Source organism: Notamacropus eugenii, chromosome 4 (genome assembly GCF_028372415.1).
Source record: "Notamacropus eugenii isolate mMacEug1 chromosome 4, mMacEug1.pri_v2, whole genome shotgun sequence".
Taxonomy (NCBI): Eukaryota; Metazoa; Chordata; class Mammalia; order Diprotodontia; family Macropodidae; genus Notamacropus; species Notamacropus eugenii.
In genome coordinates this window covers 182,638,381-182,656,250 of record NC_092875.1, presented here as the reverse complement: position 1 = coordinate 182,656,250, position 17,870 = coordinate 182,638,381, and the positions used below count along the sequence as shown (strand labels likewise).

Here is a 17,870-nt window from a genome sequence, read left to right as displayed (position 1 = left end):
TGTATTTGGTCTGGACCTGTGATTTGATCAGTGTAGGGAACTCCCAAAGAGAAAATTCCCTCTGCTAACACAACTCTACATCAATACTGCAGCTCACAATCTTAGAGAACCACTTGACTCACTGAAAAGTGAAGTAACTTTCCCAGGGTCATGACCTTAATCCAGGTTGTCCTAACTATGAGTCTGACTATCCAGCTGGGCCTTGCTGCCTCTCCATATATATACATATGTGTGTGTGTGTGTATGTGTATGTATATAAAATTAACAACACTGACTTCACTTTGAGGATTTTTTTTCAAATCTCACACCACATGGCATTATTGGAAAGAACTGACATCGCTGACCTACAGAGTTCTCTTTGATAGTAGAAACTGTAGGACCATATGGATAATACCTTCCTCACAGCAGGTATTTAATAATTGAATTGAATGATATCTAATTGCATTGAAGACAGAGAAAGGAGGTTAGACTTGCTTATCTTACAGGGAAAAATCTTAAAAATAAAGACCATCTCTTAAGAAACTCGATCTGCTCAAGAGGGATAAATGTGGTCTGAGAATGAGATCAATTCTATAGTTAATGTGATGAATTGGGGAGGGGAGGGACAGTGATTTTTCTTTTTCTCAAATTCCTTGTTTCATTATGTGGTATGAACAGGAAGGAAAAAGAAGACAGCTTTATTTAGGACCAATCACACGCATGTCTTTTTTTTCTCCACTCCTTCCCCATTAGCAAAATGCTCTGAAATGTACTTCATACCACCTGGAATCATTCTCCTTGGTTTTACCCCTAGTTTTCTAATTGCTCAAGGTTCTCTAGAGTTTCTGACACTCATACCCAGGAAACAAGGAGCAGAGGGGAGTCTGGACAACTGGATCTGAATCTCACCTCTGCCACTTACATTCTGGGTAACCATGGGTAGGTCCCTTCACATTCCTCATCTTTAGTTTCTTTAACAGTACAAGCATCATAGGGTCAGAGATTTAGAGCTTGGATCATCTAATCCAACCCCCTTATTTTATAGAAGAGGAAGCTGAGGTCCCGGGTGGTTAAATATTAACTTAGAGCATTTCCAAAATCTCCTACAACTCTAAATCTCATGATGTTAAGAACTAAGAGACTCTGTTGGGCCCTTGATCCATCAGTTTTCCATTTCCGATGTTACCAAGTGATGTTCTGTGGGAGAACATGGTCATTTCTATATGTCCTCAACCTCAAAAGTTGAAGGATTTATCTCAAATGCTTTTTCTAGTAATTTATGATTTATTATCCATAAAAGAATCTAGATTTTGTATCCATAGTGCCAGCCTGTATGATCTCCTAGAGTAATGTGTTCTATAAGTTTACCATTCACTCCATGGTTTTTTTTAACCCCAAAGTTTCAGCTTTCAAAACCCTAATTCTAGTATGTCACACTCTGATGACATTATACTAGTGTTTACATACCCTTTGCAGTTTCATAAGCTTTAATAGATTCCTTTCATCTCTCCAGAAAGGAGCCCTGATGCAAATATATGCAAATTAGAAGGAAAAGAAGGAAATAATATTCATTCTGGCTATACCTTGATCTGCTCGAGGTTATATTAGTTACCCCTAGAAAAAGATCCAAAAATCATTATAATAGGAACACAGAGTTCTGGAGTCAGCTTAGACACGAGCCCCTCTCCTCACAGGTTTCTGTCCCTTTCTGAGCTCAGGAACTCCAAAGCCTGCCTAGGACATGAGTCATGCTCTAACTAAACCACATGCACTGAAACTCAAGAAAACACTTGCAACATCCCCTTTACTCTGTCCTTAAGTCCTGAAATCACTGGGTACTAACACTTAAGCAACTTAGCTAAACTTATATTTAACATCTTTAAACCAAATGGCATGACTTAGTGAAACAGTAAAAAATTCTCTATGTCCTCATTAGCAAGGCCCTCCTTCATCTTTCCTTATAGAGAAGACAACAGCCTTTTATTTCTCTGCATCAGTGGGCTGAATGGCATGTGCAGTCTACACTTCTAAAGGCAAGATGACATTGGCTGTTGGTGCTACCACCACCTCCCCCCAGCCACTGCCCGAAGTTAAAGAGGCATTCTTGCCAGAGACAAAATAAAAGATTACAGATTATTGAAACTCTTTGTTTGCTTTCTAAAATGAATGGATCCCTTCAAAACTCTTAGACGCGACAGGCTGGTGCGTGCTGTGTCCCCACATGCATTCCTTTTGCTCTGGTTCCCTCTCTGTCTCTCTCAAGCACACTTGTACTGCTGTATTCACACTCCTCCTACCCTCTTATCAGTGCCAGCTGGTGGTCCAGTGGGCTGCCCAGTGAAGCCTTTGGTGACCTGGAACAACCCAAGCAAGGATGCTGACAAGGTAATGGCATCGGAATTCCTGGTAGTTAGGGTGGAAAAGGGGGAAGGGACAGAATTCTTTCTGGAGGGACCATGCATGACAGGGTCCCTTGAGGTGCAGAAGAATGTCTCTCCTTATACTGAAGTATTTGCTCACCCTGTGTCTTCAAGAAAGCTGCTTGGTAATCAGAATGTTTCACCACTGCCCTTCCAGGTTAGATTGTCTCCTAAACATTGAGTTTTTAAAAGTCTGACCTAGAGACCAGCAACATATGAGAGTAGACTAGAAACACCATCGAAAAACCTATGTAAGACTAGGGGAGATTATCCTTTGACAGACTGTTGTTGTTCAGTCATTTCAGTCACATTTGACTCTTTGTGATCACATTTGGGGTTTTCTTAGCAAAGATACTAGAGTGGTTTGCCATTTCCTTTTCCAGCTCATTTTATAGATGAGAAAACTGAGGCAAACAGGATTAAGTGACTTGCCCAGGGTCACATAGCTAGTAAGTATCTGAGGCCAGAATTTCACTCAGGAAGATGAGGCTTCCTGATTCCAATCTCATATTCTATCTACTGTGCCATCTTCTTGCCCAGGCTAGCCTTTACATATATATACTTCCTCTCATCTATTAGGAAGAGTTGTGGTAGGAGAGAGTGGAGATATAGGAATATATCTACTCAAACTTTCTATCTTAGACAAGATAGTCCACATAAAACACTTTTTAAAAAACATTATATAAATGTCAACTATCATTATCATCATCATTATCTTATCTATAGGATAAGATCCTGCAAAACCGTAAATTCATTTGAGATTTTAAAATTTAATTCAAGTTTCAAAGTTCAAGCAATGTTAAGAATAAACTAGGAATTTTGTCATTTTGTTCAATATTCATAAGACATTCACTCTGTGTGAAGCAATGTACAGAACATTCTCACAAGTGATCCTTTTCCCTTTGGCAATCTGGTTCACTCACAGGTTTAGCTCTCAGCTAATATTCCGATAACTTCCAAATGACACTTCTAGCCTTGTTTAATCTCTTCTGAGCCACGGACCTACCTCTTCAACTTTCTATATGTCATCTCTCCCTGGGTATCCTGCAAGCACCTCAGATTCAACATGAATCAAGTTTGCTTACTTTCTCTCCCCCCTCCAAAAAAAAAAATGCTTCACTTTTTTTGATGGCACCAAAAATTCACCCAACTCCCCACATTTGCAACATTGGTCTTTGTCTCTTCTCATCACTTTCACTTTTCATCAAAGTTACCGGATCCTGTCTATTAAATCTTGGCAATCTCTCTCACCCAATCCCCTCTTCTCTATGTCCATAATCACGCACCTAGTGCAGACACTCAATGGCTTGAGCTAGGGCTGTTGCAATAGTCCTCCAAAAGATCTTACTGGCACCATTTTCTGATTTTGCTTTCACATTACTTGTAATAATGTGAATATATTATTATACTATTATATACTATATTTTATATATATATATATATATACTACCTACATATAGTATATATATAAGTATGGTACACTTATAGGTAAATCTTCCTTCTCCATCAATTTCCTCATGTTATTCCTCTGCTTATAACCCTTTAGTGGTTCCCTATGCACTGGTAAAAAAATTGCATTCTTTTGTTTGACATATAAGACTCTCTCTTCTATGGTCCCACCATGCCTTTCAAATTTTATCCCACACTACTTTCCTCCATATATACCATTCCAGTCAAATTGAACTCTACCTGTACTTTCTTGTGTCAGTAACTTGAAATCTATGCCTGTTTTCCTTTGTCTCTCCCTCCCCACATCTACTGAATTTCTGTCTTTTAAAAGTCCAGCTAATTCTAGTAACTATTCTCTGATATCTCTTCCCAAGTGATAATGAATTTTACACCCTAAACTTCACATTTTGTTTTCACCTCTTTAGGAATTCCTCATGAATTATGGTTATTTGTGTGTGTACCATACTCCCTCCCCCACAACTAGATTGAAGGCTTCATGTGGATTCAGGGAGTTTATCTTAAGTTTTTTATCTCCCCTTTCCGATTCTTTATCACACAGGTGGTCAAAAAAATATTTTTAGAATAAAATTGAGAGCTGACCTCTAACTCATGTGGGAGAAGGCTTTTAGTAGGGAGCAAATATTATCTTCATTCAATATCCAATGATTATGATAGATTATCTTGGCCTTTAGGTATTCATATGGTCAAAAATTTCTACTTATGCAAGAGCTTCCCATCATAGTTTCATGTGATCAACTAGGTGGCACAATGGATAGAGTGCTGGGCCGGAAGTAAGAAGACATCTTCCTGAGTTCAAATGTGGTCTCAGGCACTTAGTAGATATGTGACCCTGGGCAAGCAAAATCAGTCCATTTGCACTTTCCTCACTTTCCTCATCTGTAAAATGAGATGGAAGAAGGAAATGGAAAGTCACTCCAGTCTCTGACAAGAAAACCCCTGATGGGGTCATGAAGAGTCCGACATGACTAAACAACAACAAAATCGTTTCGAGTAGCAAGTTCTTTATTTAGATTAACTAAAGCATGGAAGAAAAGGAAGTGGAAATTAACCATGAGAAAACATTCGTCTTCTTTTAGCATTAAGTTCCTGTTAAAATGCACCTTGCACTTTTTCCCATATGGAGGACCAGATCTAGGGACCAGATCTCTGATTCCACTGACATAGGGAACTTCCTGATGAGGAAATTTCTTCTATCAAGGCAAGTCCATGCTTTCTCTGCAACTTATAATCTTAGAGAGTTGCCTAGAGCACCACAAGTGACTTGCCCAGGGCTCTATGGTCTGTGTCAGAGACAGGACTTAAACCCAGATTTTTTTTTTTTACTTCAATGCTGGTTCTCCATCAACTATGCCTTGCTGCTTGTCTTTGCTCTCTGAGTCAGTGAAAATTCCGAAATGTAACAATCCGTCCCTCTACATATTCATACCAATCATCAATTAACCAGTTACACAAAGCATAGAAATCTAAAGGCAGCTCTGTAGATAGAGCTTTGGATTTGGAATCAGAAAGACCTGTGTTCAAATCTTGCCTCAGATACTTCTTAGCTGTGTAACCCTCCACAAGTCACTTACCCTCTATGAACTTCAGTTTCCTCACTTACAAAATGAAGGAGACTATAGGGAGGAGACTTTAAGATGACTTCCACCTCTGAATCTCTGATGCCATAAAAATCTGCTCCAGACTATGTTTTCCTACCGAACAATTTTTTTAACACATCATTTAAGTAGGAGAACATCTAAAAGGTCATCCATCACTGAGGTTTCAAACTACATTCATGATATACATTTAACTATCATTTAAGAGAACCTAGTTATCAAGTAAATTAATTTTTTGCTCTTTGGCTCAGAGAATTGAGACCAAATTCTGCAAATTTGTGCTTTTATGAAAATGAAATATGTAAATATCATATGAAATAATAAAAACATCAACAATTACAGCAACTTCCAAAAACTTGGTCAAGGTGTTACTCATGACCGTTGGTAGTGTTCAAGTCTTTTTTTTTCTTTTTTCACTCTTCCAGGATCACATATGCACAAATCGTCCTTTAAAAACAGATCTCATTTCTGACAGTCATGATGTATCAAGGAAATGTGGGACCATTGTGAGGGCAAAGCACTAAGTTTTAGAATTTCACCCTGGGGAGGTTTAAAAACTGCCTCAAAAGAAGTCATCAAATCATATAGTAGGCTCAAGAAGCATTAGCATAGCACATTGCTTAAGCTTGGCTTAGTTTAAAAGGGGAAGTACAAATCTGGACATCTCATAAAATCCTACTAACACTGGAACCCACAAGGTGCATGTACTATAGAGTAAAAATAAATCTAGAGAAAGCAAACATTTGTAGAGGGAGAGTGATGTAGTGGTTAAAGGGCAGGGCTTGGAGTCAGGAAGACCTGGGTTCAGATCCCATTTCTGATTCTTATTAGATGCATGGTCGTAGGCAGATCTCTTGAGCCCTGTGAACCTCAGTTTCCTCATATAAAACAAAATAGGATATTACATGAGGAATTTGGATTTGATGTCCTCTGAGGTTCCTTTAATTAGTCAGTAAACATTTACTAAGTGCTTGTAATGTTGCAGGCTAAGCAATGGGGATACAAAAAGAGGCAAAAAGATAGTCCCTGCCCTCAATGAGTTTACAATCTGGTAGGGAAGACAAGACTCAAACAGATATAGAAAGGAACCATTATGCAGGATATATAGAAAATTAACAGAGGGAAGGCATTAGAATTAAAAGAATTTGAGGAAGGCTTCCTATAGAAGGGATTTGAATTGGCACTTAAAGGAAGCTAGGGAGGTCAGTAGTTGGAACAGAGGAGAGAGAGCCTTTAAAGCAAAAGGACACAGGCAGAAAGAATGCCTGGAGCCAAGAGATGGAATGTTCTTATGATCCCTGGTTAGGGCAGGAAAACAAGAGCTTTGGAATGCTTGTGCATTCAGTTTGAAATTTAATAGGGATAAATGTAGAGTCTTAACACTTGGGTACAAAAAAGTAATTTCACAAGTACAAGATGGGGGCGGGGGACGATATGGTTTAGATGGCATTTGTTTGAAAAATATCTGGGCATCTTTTTTACTCAATCAACATTTTTAAGCCTCTCCTATGTATCAGGCACTGTGCTAAGTGCTAGGAATACAAGAAAGGCAAAATTCACTTCCTGCTCTCAAGGAGCTTACAATCTAATGGGAGAGACAACATGCAATAACGATGGACAGACAATACTCGGGAAGGATAAATTGGAGGCAATTAGAGGGAAGGCACTAGAATGAAGGAAAATTAGGAAAGGCCTTTTGTAGAAGGGTGGGATTTTAGATAGGAATTGAAAGAAGCCAGGGAAAAAGCCAAGAGGCAGAGATAAAGAAGGAAAGCATTCCAGACGTGAGGAACAGCCAGTGAAAATTAGTAAATTGTAACCTCAATGTGAGTCATCCGTGTGACATGGCAGCCAAAAAAGCTAATGTGATCTTGGCTGCATTAAAGCAGACATTGCTTCTAGGAATACGGAGGTCATAGTTCCATTATACTTTGCCTTGGTCAGACCACATCTGGAATATTGCATTCAGGAAGTAGCACCACAGTTTAGAAAAGACATTAATGAGTGAGAGAACAACCAGGATGGTGAAAGATCTCAAATCTATACCATGTGAACATCAGTGGAAGGAAGTAAAGATGTTTAGCCTAGAGGAGAGATCACTCTGGGGGACATGATAGCTGTCTTCAAGGATTTGAAGAGTTGTCATGTAAAAGAGGGATTTATTCTTTTATGCCCCTAAACACAGAAAAGATATGAATGGAAGTTGGAAAGAGTCATAGACTCGAAGTCAGGGGAAACTTGCTACAAAATATTTGCCCAAAAAACCTGGAGCCCACTCTCCTACAAGTGTTCACAGGGTATAGGGCAGGGGTAATTATTATTAATATTTTGTACCATGGACCTCTGACAGTCAGGTGAAGCCTATGAATAGGCCTCTCAGAATAATATGTTTAAATAATTAAAGGTAATGGTAAATTTTAGTTAGAAATTATTGAAAATAAAGTTGTAATCTTTTCTATCCTATCTTATGGTTCTTCCTGAAATTTATCCATGAATCCTGTGGAGGTCTGAAGATTCTAGGTTAAAACTTTCTCATCTAGAGAAAGAGTAGGCTTAACTTTAAGAGTATGATGATAGTAAGGAAAATGTGCAGAGGATATGTGTAGTCAAAGGGTAAACTCACAGCTCTTGGTTAGTGGAAGTCCTGTCTTGAGATCATAGCAGTAATTCTCTTCTGGCTTAGGGGTTCATGTGCCTTGAAGCTGCTTCCTTCCTCAGGTCACTATCTTTCCACATCTGTTTGCCTTCAGTATTGGCCCAATTGGATGTGTTGTGTTTCTCCATTTACATGGTCATTGTGAGTAGGAAGAGTGCAACATTCCTTTTGGGCTCCCTTCTACCTCTCTGCATCTTGCTTTCCTCTATTATAGGGGCAAAGGTCTGCTTCTTCAAGATGCTTCTAAGTGTGGAAGCCCCTGAAGCTTGACTGCTTTGCTTTTGGACCAACTTACGAAGTTCTTCTATTATTTTAAACCTCCAGGGGAATGATCAGCTTATCTAATTAGCCAATAACACTAGTCCCTTATTGACCCAATCAAAGAAATTCATACCTCACAAAGGAACTGGGGATATAAACCAAATAAAGCAAACATTTCACATTAAAGTCTTACACAGATTGCAATATATTAATTGAAGTAGGGGTATAGAGCACCATCCCTTATAATAAAATGCAATTTTCTCTATTTGACATTTAAAGTCCTTCACAATCTGTATTCAATTTTTCTTGACTAATTTTATGTTAAACAATCTGGTTGTATTTAGCCTTGAGAGAAGACTTGGTGGTTGGAGGTGAGAAGAGGGTAGACAAGAGAGTTGTTTTTAAATATTTGAAGAGTGGTTTTTATGGGAGAAGGATTGGAGTTGTCTGGCTTGGCCCCAGGGCGGAGCATGAGGAGAAATGACTGGAAGTCACAGAGAGGCAGATTTGGGGTTAATGTAAGGAACAAGTTCCTAATACTTAGAGCTTTATCAAAAAAAAAAAAAAAAAAAGGAATGGACAGTGTGGGGAAGTAATGGGCTCCCTCTCACTGAAGGTCTTCTAATAAAAGATGAATGATGAGTTGAGGATATTGTAAAAGGCAGATAGATGACTTCTGAGATCCCTGCTAGTTTGTGATTCCATGGATTGAGCTACAGGTAGAAACTGAAAGAAATAGAACAAGTTACCCTTTGGCAGCTAGGAATAAGGTCAAGTATCTTCTTAAGACAAAGTTTATCAGAACATAATAATAGCTCACACCTCCCTACAGAATTTGAAGATTTACAAAGTGTTTTCCAATCAATAGCTCTATGAGATGAGTAGTACAAATAAAATTATTCTATTTTGCATGTAAAGAAATTGAAGCTCTGAGAAGTTGTCATAGCTATATAGCTAGAAAATAGGGAGCCCACATGATTTAGTGACAAGAGTATCAGCTCTAGGGTCTTAGGACCCAGGTTCAAATCCTACCCCCTAAGGATTACTATCTGTTTGACCTTGGGCTTGTCACCTAACCAGCTTGGTTCTTAGTTCACTTATTTATAAAATGAAGAATTTGAACAAGATGGCCTCTCACTTCCCTTCCAGCTTGGTCCTGGGAAACACAAGTCAGAACTTGAATCCAAGTGCTCTCATTCAGCTTTTGATGCTCTTTCAACTACACTCATCTGCCTCTATTTGCCAATATGGCTCAGAAAAAAAATTAAGAAGAGTTGTAATCTCTTTTTAAGTTAAAAATTTTCAAGCAACAGAATTCTGCCTTCTTTGGCTTCCACCTCCCTCTCCCCTCCCTCACATAGAAAGAATAACAAAGCCTCTGTAACAAAGATGTATAGAGAAGAGAAACAAATTCCTACAATGGTTATATCCTAATAAAATGTCTCAATCTGTACCCTGAGTCCATCATCTGTCTGTCAGGAAGTAGAAAGCATCTTTCATCACTGAGGAAATCCTTTGTTTCTGAATTGTGGTCATTGGGTCAATCGATACAATTCATCCTCAGCCTTTCAGTTGTTAATCTTTAAGTATAACTTGTTTGGGTTGGGTTTTTTTGCATAAATATTTTTCCTGTTTCTGCTCACTTCAGTCTGTATCAGTACACACAAGTGTACCCAGGTTTCTCTGAAATCATTCCTTTCTTTGTTCCTTACAGTACAGTAGTCTTCTTTCATATTCATATGGAAGGGCTGTAATCTTCCAAAGCAATAATCAATCACTTACTTGTTTTCCTTTTCTATGTCAAATCAAACGGAACACTTTCCTGTTAAGGAAACCTGAAGAATATTAGTTAGCCCTCCTGTCTGCTCATCTCTAAGACTTATCTTAGAGACGAAAAGGTCAAAAACTTGTTGTCCTTTCTAATGGAGACAGACACAAAAAAATAATTTCCTGCTTATTGTCTTAGTTAACTCTCAGAATAGAAGGGTTAAGTGGTAGTGCCCTAAACAACTAAATATTACGTGTGTAATTTCTTGCAAAGAAAAAACAAAACAAAATAAAGAACTTCATAAAGTCATTTGGGCCCATTTTCCCTGTAAACTCTGGTAGGAAAAAAACAGAGTTAGGAAGAGGCTGAAGCAGCCTATTACAGGGCAGAGCTAAGGCTATAAAGTGGAAGCCTAGAGTAATGCCTAGTGGTGGGCTATGTCCAGGGAATTGGTGCTGCATTAAACTGTGAAACTGGGGTTCCACCCTGAATCTGGAAACAGCTTTTCCAGGACTGCTGCTCTTTTGCCCTTTTTGCTTACATCATTAAAAGCAGTATTTTAATCCATCTGGGACTTGGAAAATACTGATTTCAATCCAACTCGGTCAGGAAAAAAAAATAAAAGACTGATTTTCCATCCAAGTCATGTAGTCTAGTTGGAGGCCGTCCCACTCACGAATACTTATTGTCTGGATCCACCAAACCCTAATCTTGAGGCCCAGTGAAAAGGAGCAAACAGGACACTAAGATGCTGCTTCAGCTTTCTTTTTTCCCTCCTCTCTTTTCCCCTTTAGATGAATACTGAAGTGGACTAAGTCTGTCCACGGATGGGAATCTTGCCTGACAAAAATCATGAAATCAATGTTAATGTTTTATGTTTCTCCTAGGGAGAGTGAGTAACTAGGTGACTAAAAATGTTCAATTAATGAATATTCAATAAAGAGCATCATCAAGAATTCGTTCCACGGGAAAAGGAGATGTGTATTCTATATAGAAAATGAGTGACAGCAGCATAGGTAAACTCCGGGAGATACATTGGTATCCTTGGGATATTCAAAGAGCCACCGGAAGATATTGCCCATTGTACAAGATGCTTATGGAGGATTTATGGGTAGATTTGGCTATGGATCACACAGTATGAGAAAGATGCGGAAGGATCTGTTCCCATGGAGGGGTGAGGTCACCATTCCATCTAAGTACCTAACTGTGTGTAATGCAACGTCTTGTATAACACTCTTTACATCACTGAAGTCTCACACTCAGTGTCTCATCAAAGGACTGGCATTTTTGTTCTTCCCATAAAGGATTGATGGGTTAATGGGTCATCTTCAACCTGAAAGCAAGAAGGCCAGAATGTAAAAAGCACAATGTTCAAAAGCCGGAGATATAAATGGGCAGTCTTCAAAAGAAGCAATCTAGTGAAGGAAAGAAACGTAGAGGGGATGTTCAGGCCACTACCAACAGAGAGGGAAAATCTAACCTAAGGACCTGTTTTTCTCCTAACTAAGCGAAGTCAGGGAAGGTCACAGAACGCTGGTGATGCGTGAGTCAGGCACTCATGAGAATTCAGGAGAGCTCTGGTTTTTCTGCCATTGGGATTTGTGTCGGAGGCTTGCTGTAGTCTGATGCTGGGAGTACTTTGAACATTGAAAAGAACGAGAAAAGCAAACAACTCCCCCCAAAAAAGAGATATCAGCAGGGGAGGTTAGTAAAAAGAGGACTGGAGACAGAAAACCTTTTGTTCCTAGAGTTCGTTTCATGTCGAGATTGTGAGGTGAATGGCTTTGAAATGAAGCGGGTGTATGAAGGAGTTGCTAGGTCACAGGAAGCAGGACTGTCAGAACTTGCTTTGTGGGGCAGATTTCTTTTAAAATTGAGTTAATCTTAAAAAGAATTTACTCTCTTTTTCCCTTGTGGATTTCTTTTTTGGGGGGGGGGGGATGAAGTTTGGAAGAGAAGTTATTTTCTCCCCGTTTTCCCACCCCTTTTCTGAGTTAAAAAAAAAAAAGTCTCATTGCTTTAAGCCCTCTTTGTCAGTCTTTTCAGAAGAAGTGGGGGTGGCATCAGTTTTACCTTGTCTCGCTGAATCTCTCTCCTCTAGCCAATGAGGGGACCGTATGCAAATGAGTTCAGTAGTCGGTCGGCCTCAATCAAAACAATGAGCTCAGATACATTGGAAACTTAGTAGTGCCGAGAAGTCGCAGATTCAAGCTGACAAAAGCAGCCTCCACCTTGGGACTACTCTCGTTTTGCTTTAACGCAGCACTCCATGGAGAGGCAGATCCTTAAGCCTTCCATGCAGTCTCCCTAGTTCCAGAAAGCCACTGACTTTACTGCTGCAGAAATGAAGTACAAGGTAAAGAAAGCCGTCTTTTGCAGGTTTCTTGCTAAGCTTGTTGATTTGATTAGAGCCTGTCTACGCTGCCTTCTACAGTCCGCTCGGTAGGGAGGGGAGGGGAGTAGCTTGAGTTGGAACACCTCGGGCTACGTGGATCTGAGCTCTGTCACGAACCAAAGACCCGCGGGGACCTGTCCCTCTGAAAGTTGTTGGAGGAGATGACCTGCCAAGGTTTCTCGCAGAAAGTAGCGGGTAAAAGATAAATAGTAGTATTATCTGTGACTTGAAAAAGAGGAGACGTTAGCTAAAGCGTGCTCTACTTTTTCCCAGTGGAGCCTCCGGAGCTCCGGGAAGGTATCTCTCCGAAGGCGAATCAAAGCTGCCGGATCTCGAAGCTGGCTTGCCCTGGAGTTTTGTTTCAGGTTCTTAAAGTGCCTCCTTTTAGGCGGAGAAAGCAGTGTGCCATCTGTGTTTCTGTGAGAGATACCAAAACCCCAGGCATCCAGACTGGGCTGTTGGTGAAGCACTTTGAGATCCCCTCTCACCCCCACCCCCACCCCAGTCATGTGGCAAAGTCTGGGAGCATCTAACTCTTTTCTGAAATGATGACCTGAGAGCGTGCTCAGGTGTATTTCCTTTGCTTGAAAATTCAAGGCAGAAGCTTTGCTTTTGGTCCCTTGCAAGAAGGGTTATTGTTCCAGCAATTCTGCCTCTGCACTGATTCTTGGCAAAAGAATTGGAACTTGCTCTGTCTCTCCCATTTTATTTCATTCACCGGTTTTAGGATCTGAGCGTGCAAACGTAACCTAAGTGAAAAGCAGTTGTACTGGAGGTAGGGAGGGTGAGGGGAAGCAGTACACCTTGTACTGACTCCATTATCTGAGAATTGAGTGTGAATTTTTTGAATGCTGAATGTTCATATTCCAGAAGATAGAGTCATGGGAACACTCCTTAGAGGTGTTTAAAAAGCTTTGGGATTAAAAAAAGAGTTACTCTTTAAGATGAGTTGAGGCGAGATATAGAGTCACTGATACTTTATCACTGCAACTTTGTATTTATTGATTAACATTCAGGATTGTGCTTGCTTGAGAAGTTTTTCCTACCTTTTTCCTTATAATTTGAATTGCTTCTTACCCTAGGTTTTTGATTGTATAGGTGGTGAATAATCTGTTCTAATATCTGCTAGTAATAGGAATCAGTTATGGCTATAGTGTTGGTCGCTTTTTGATTGTCTGCACTAATGGGGAAAAACCAATGCAAAACAGCTAATAATGTCTGGATCATTTTTACTTTAAATGCAGTGAAAGGCATTCACTTGAGTCACAAGGCAGGAAGGTGTTCATCTATTCCAATTCCCTCAGTTTACAGATAGGGAAACAAGCCCAGAAGGACTTGCTCTCTAGTAATTAGCAAAGTTGAGACTAGAACACAGCTCTTTTGACTCCAAATCCAGGACTCTTGCCATTCCACTTTATCCTCTCTATTTTCTTGTCAGAAATTCAAGCTTCTTGTTTCTTTCTGTCTAGGTCACAAGCAGTATTTAAATTCATGTGTTAAATTCATGTCTGTATTCCATCTTCCAGTGAATAGCACCGTTTTATATAGCTAAAAGAACTCTTTTCCTGCCTGCTGAAATGTTCAATGAGATGGGTATTTCCCCTTTAGTAAAATTGTAGTTGACTACACCAGGGTAGGATTCTTGGGGTGATTTTCTCCTCTTGTGGAAATAAGCAATTCCTGAGCTATATTGCTTCCTTAAATAATTTACAAAATCAACCAATCAAAAAAAAAATTAAGGGCCTACTATGTGCCAGGAACTAGGGATACCAACTACAAAGAATGAAAAGATCCTGATTGGGGGTGGGGCGGGGGGGTGGGGAGGAGCTTCTTTTCTGAAAGTAGAGATAAGTCTGTATGAAAAGATATGCAGTATAAATATAAAGTTAATCAATACAGATATACATTGGGCTACATTTGTCTGAGGTTATGCCAAGAACCTTGTTTTAAGAAAGAGAAATTATTTCATAATCTTATACACATTATTTATTAGTGGTGAATTTTAACATTAAAATCTTTAAGCAAGGACCAAAATTACTTTGAAATCTGTGACCTCCTTACACTTACTTTACTTTTATGGAAGATAAGGGATAAATAAGTCATCTCTGTAATTAACAATGGCAATTACTATTTGATATCCATGGAGAAAACCTTACCGTTGTATTTTACTTCTGGCTGACAATCAGAATAAGAGCAGACTTTTGTGTTACAAAGTGTTTTACATACAGAGAATTTGATTTTGGATTGGGGACCTGAGTTCCAATTCCAGATCCACTTCAGATTTGGTGACTTAGCAAATCAGTCTCTCTGGCTTTCAGTTTCTTTATCTGTACATGAGGGTGTTGTACAAGAGGTCTCTTTGAGCTCTAAATCTGATGAGCTTGTGATTCTTACATGCAATCTTGTGAGGTATAAAGGGTAAGTTTTATCATTTCCATTTTACATGCCAGGAAAGTGAGGACCAGAGAGAGAGATTGATTAAGGTTAAGTCACTAGAGGCAGAATCAGGATTTGAACTTGGCTCTTCAGATTCCAAGTCACTGGATCTCTGTGTTCTGTTCACTACACTACAGTGGCTCCCTAATGAAACACCTCAATGATAATAAATCTAATCCCTCTGTGATTCCTTTCAAACTTCTCACACCAAAAAGAAAAAAAAAAGAAATGAAAAGGGGAAATAAAGTCTTCACAGTGGGATATGACCCTATGTTATGGGAACCCATCAAGTATTTTGAACATGAAACGAAATGTTATTTGGATGAAAAAATTCCCTTCTTTATACTATTCATTTGCCTCCTGTAGTTAGAAGTGGTGAGTTTTGTTTGAGGAGCTGATTATGTAACTAGAGGGAACAGACTACTAGACAAAGAGACAAGAACAAATACTGTGTTGAGAGAGTCTAGTTTGTAGCTTATATGAAGTTTCTTGCTTGACTGATGTATTTACTTCTCCCAGGAAGTTTAAACTACTTTATTTAAAAGTATTCAGGCAGGACAAATACCCATAGGCAATGCCTGGGCTATGCAAAGTGGTAGGTAGATTTGACAATTATTGGGTTAATTTTATCGGTATATAGTGTCAGACCAGATAATTACTTAACTGCAAATTCCTGGAATCAATAGTGATGTAACTGACTCTATATACAGCCCCACTCCATATTTACAAATTCAAACCCAGATAGGGCCTTTAAAGCACTCTGATAATTCAGGACCTGTGGCAAATTTAGTAGTTTAATTATTCCATATTGTCTGCAATAGAGATTATATTAACTGGACATTAGTCAAATGCCACTTCACTGGGGTCAAGGAACACACAAACACAACCTTAGGTTCATTTTCAATTTCATAGCACTCCTGAGAACTGGTTTAAGAACAAATTTCCCAGAAAAAATTGCTTTGTAGGCATACACACATTTTTTAAAAATGTGTATCCTTATTCTTTTGTGAAAAGACAATAGCCATTGTCTGTGTCCAGTTTCTCTTAGAACTAGTCCATTATTTGGTTCTATGGATAGCAGATTTAGGGGTCTCAGTTTCTTCATAGTTTTCTATGTGTTCCCATATCTGTGCTGAGAGTTCATTAACTTGGATGTAGTACCTCTGACTTATTTTCCTCACACCTGCTTAAGAAAAATATCCATCTGTTGAGCTACAGAGAGGGAGACAGTTGGTCCTAGTATATCCAGGAAGATGACTTGAGTAAGTATATGTACATCCGTGTTTGACTAAGAGTCTGAGATTTCTTCCTATATCACAAGTTTTTCTTTCAACCCTGTGGGCACTCAATAAGTGCTATTTGACTGACTTCTAAGACCTGTTCTGCCCTTGACTTCATCTGTGACCTTGCCAATTTTCTGAACTTTGTCTCCAATCCGAAATTCTGCTGGCTATTTTTTGCCATACAAGGATTTTTTAAAAAATCATCCTTGTAAATCATATGAGCATGGAAAAATAGACACCCAGTCAACAAGATGATTGAGAAATGCTACAACCTGAAATTCTTACAGAGCATCTTGCAAAGATCAGCCACAGACCAACCAGCAAACAAGTTTTAATTAGGATTTGGTATCATGAAAATTGCTTGAGGGGTCTTTCAGATACTTCCTGTATATGGAATATGCAAATCTGATAAGAAGGAATGAAGGAGAAGGATGTCTTTGCTGTCCCCTGTATTGATCATTACACTGCCATTCAGTCCCAATATGCTCTCTGGTATTTTATTTAGGATAAGACTTTAGATTTTTCCATCTTTTCTAAAGGTTTTATTGTGTGTACTCCAAATTCTCTTTAATGAGATCTTTAGGAGGATTGAAAGTCATCTTTTATTTTAAGAATCACCCTAAAACAAAAGCAATGGCTATTTATATAACATCATTATGGAAAATCATTAACATTTTGGGAGCTGAATTATTCAAGTGTCAGTGAACCAGAACACTTTCCTAGACACCAAGGTGATGGGCCCGTACAACCCAATTTAGCCGGCTGCACAGTGTGTAACATACCAAGAATTCCTTTAGCATCTTTTCATTGCTGGAATACACATCAGTCCTGGTCTCAAAATTCATCAGTGACTTCCTGTCTGCTTCATAGTCTTCTAAAGAAATCTGTCTCCTAACTCTTAAGATCCTTTGTTGTTTCTGTATCCCTCACTTCTACCCCTTGCCCACCTCATCTGACATCTTTCATCCAATTTTCTATGGTCCCCAGACACCAGCTTCCTCATGGTTTCTCTCTCTCTGTCTCTGTCTGTCTGTCTGTCTGTCTGTCTGTCTCTCTCTCTCTCTCTCTCTATCTCTCCACATACACAGTCATAGTCACATGCACACACAATTGAGCCCCTTAAGACACATTCTTGTCTTATTCTTTTCCTTTTCAGCTTTCATGGAGGATGCTTATTCTCATCACTTGACCTTGCCCCTGTCCCATTATGCCTGTATGACTCTGTTGAGGTCTAGTCACTTTCCAGAAGGAAAATCTCCTTACTCATCCACTCCATAAAAAATGGCTAAACATTTGTTTCTCTAATTTCCTTATAGTTCCTAAAACAGCCTTTTGCTCTCTTCAACTCCCTTTGAATGTAATTACTACTGCCTTACTAATTAACTCCATCCAAACCAATCACTATCTAAAATGATACCCTGTAACCTCTACTATGTGCTTGTCTGGGCTGGCCTGTGTGAAGCTTCTGTGAATGCAAGCAAAGCTAGCCTGTATTTGCAAGTAAAGGCAACCCAGCATGTGATGATGATAGCACCGAACAGTACATGGTACAAAGGGCTAATATATTGTTTTGGTGTGACAGCAAAACTTGGACGTTCTGTGGTAGT

At 39.2% G+C, this 17,870-nt stretch overlaps 1 protein-coding gene across 2 annotated transcripts in view; it reads left to right on the top strand.

Annotated features, from left to right (window-relative positions):
* The window catches only part of NEDD9 (neural precursor cell expressed, developmentally down-regulated 9), a 146,370-nt gene that overhangs the window by 81,631 nt on the left and 46,869 nt on the right, over window positions 1–17,870 (top strand). The window contains exon 1 of one of the 2 annotated variants that reach the window (XM_072603821.1): window positions 12,311–12,505. The exons of the other annotated variant lie outside the window; for it this stretch is intronic. Coding sequence (XP_072459922.1) covers window positions 12,494–12,505 — 12 coding nt within the window. The 5' untranslated portion in view covers window positions 12,311–12,493. Of the gene's footprint in view, window positions 1–12,310; window positions 12,506–17,870 lie in introns of those variants that run through there. 2 annotated transcript variants of the gene reach the window in all.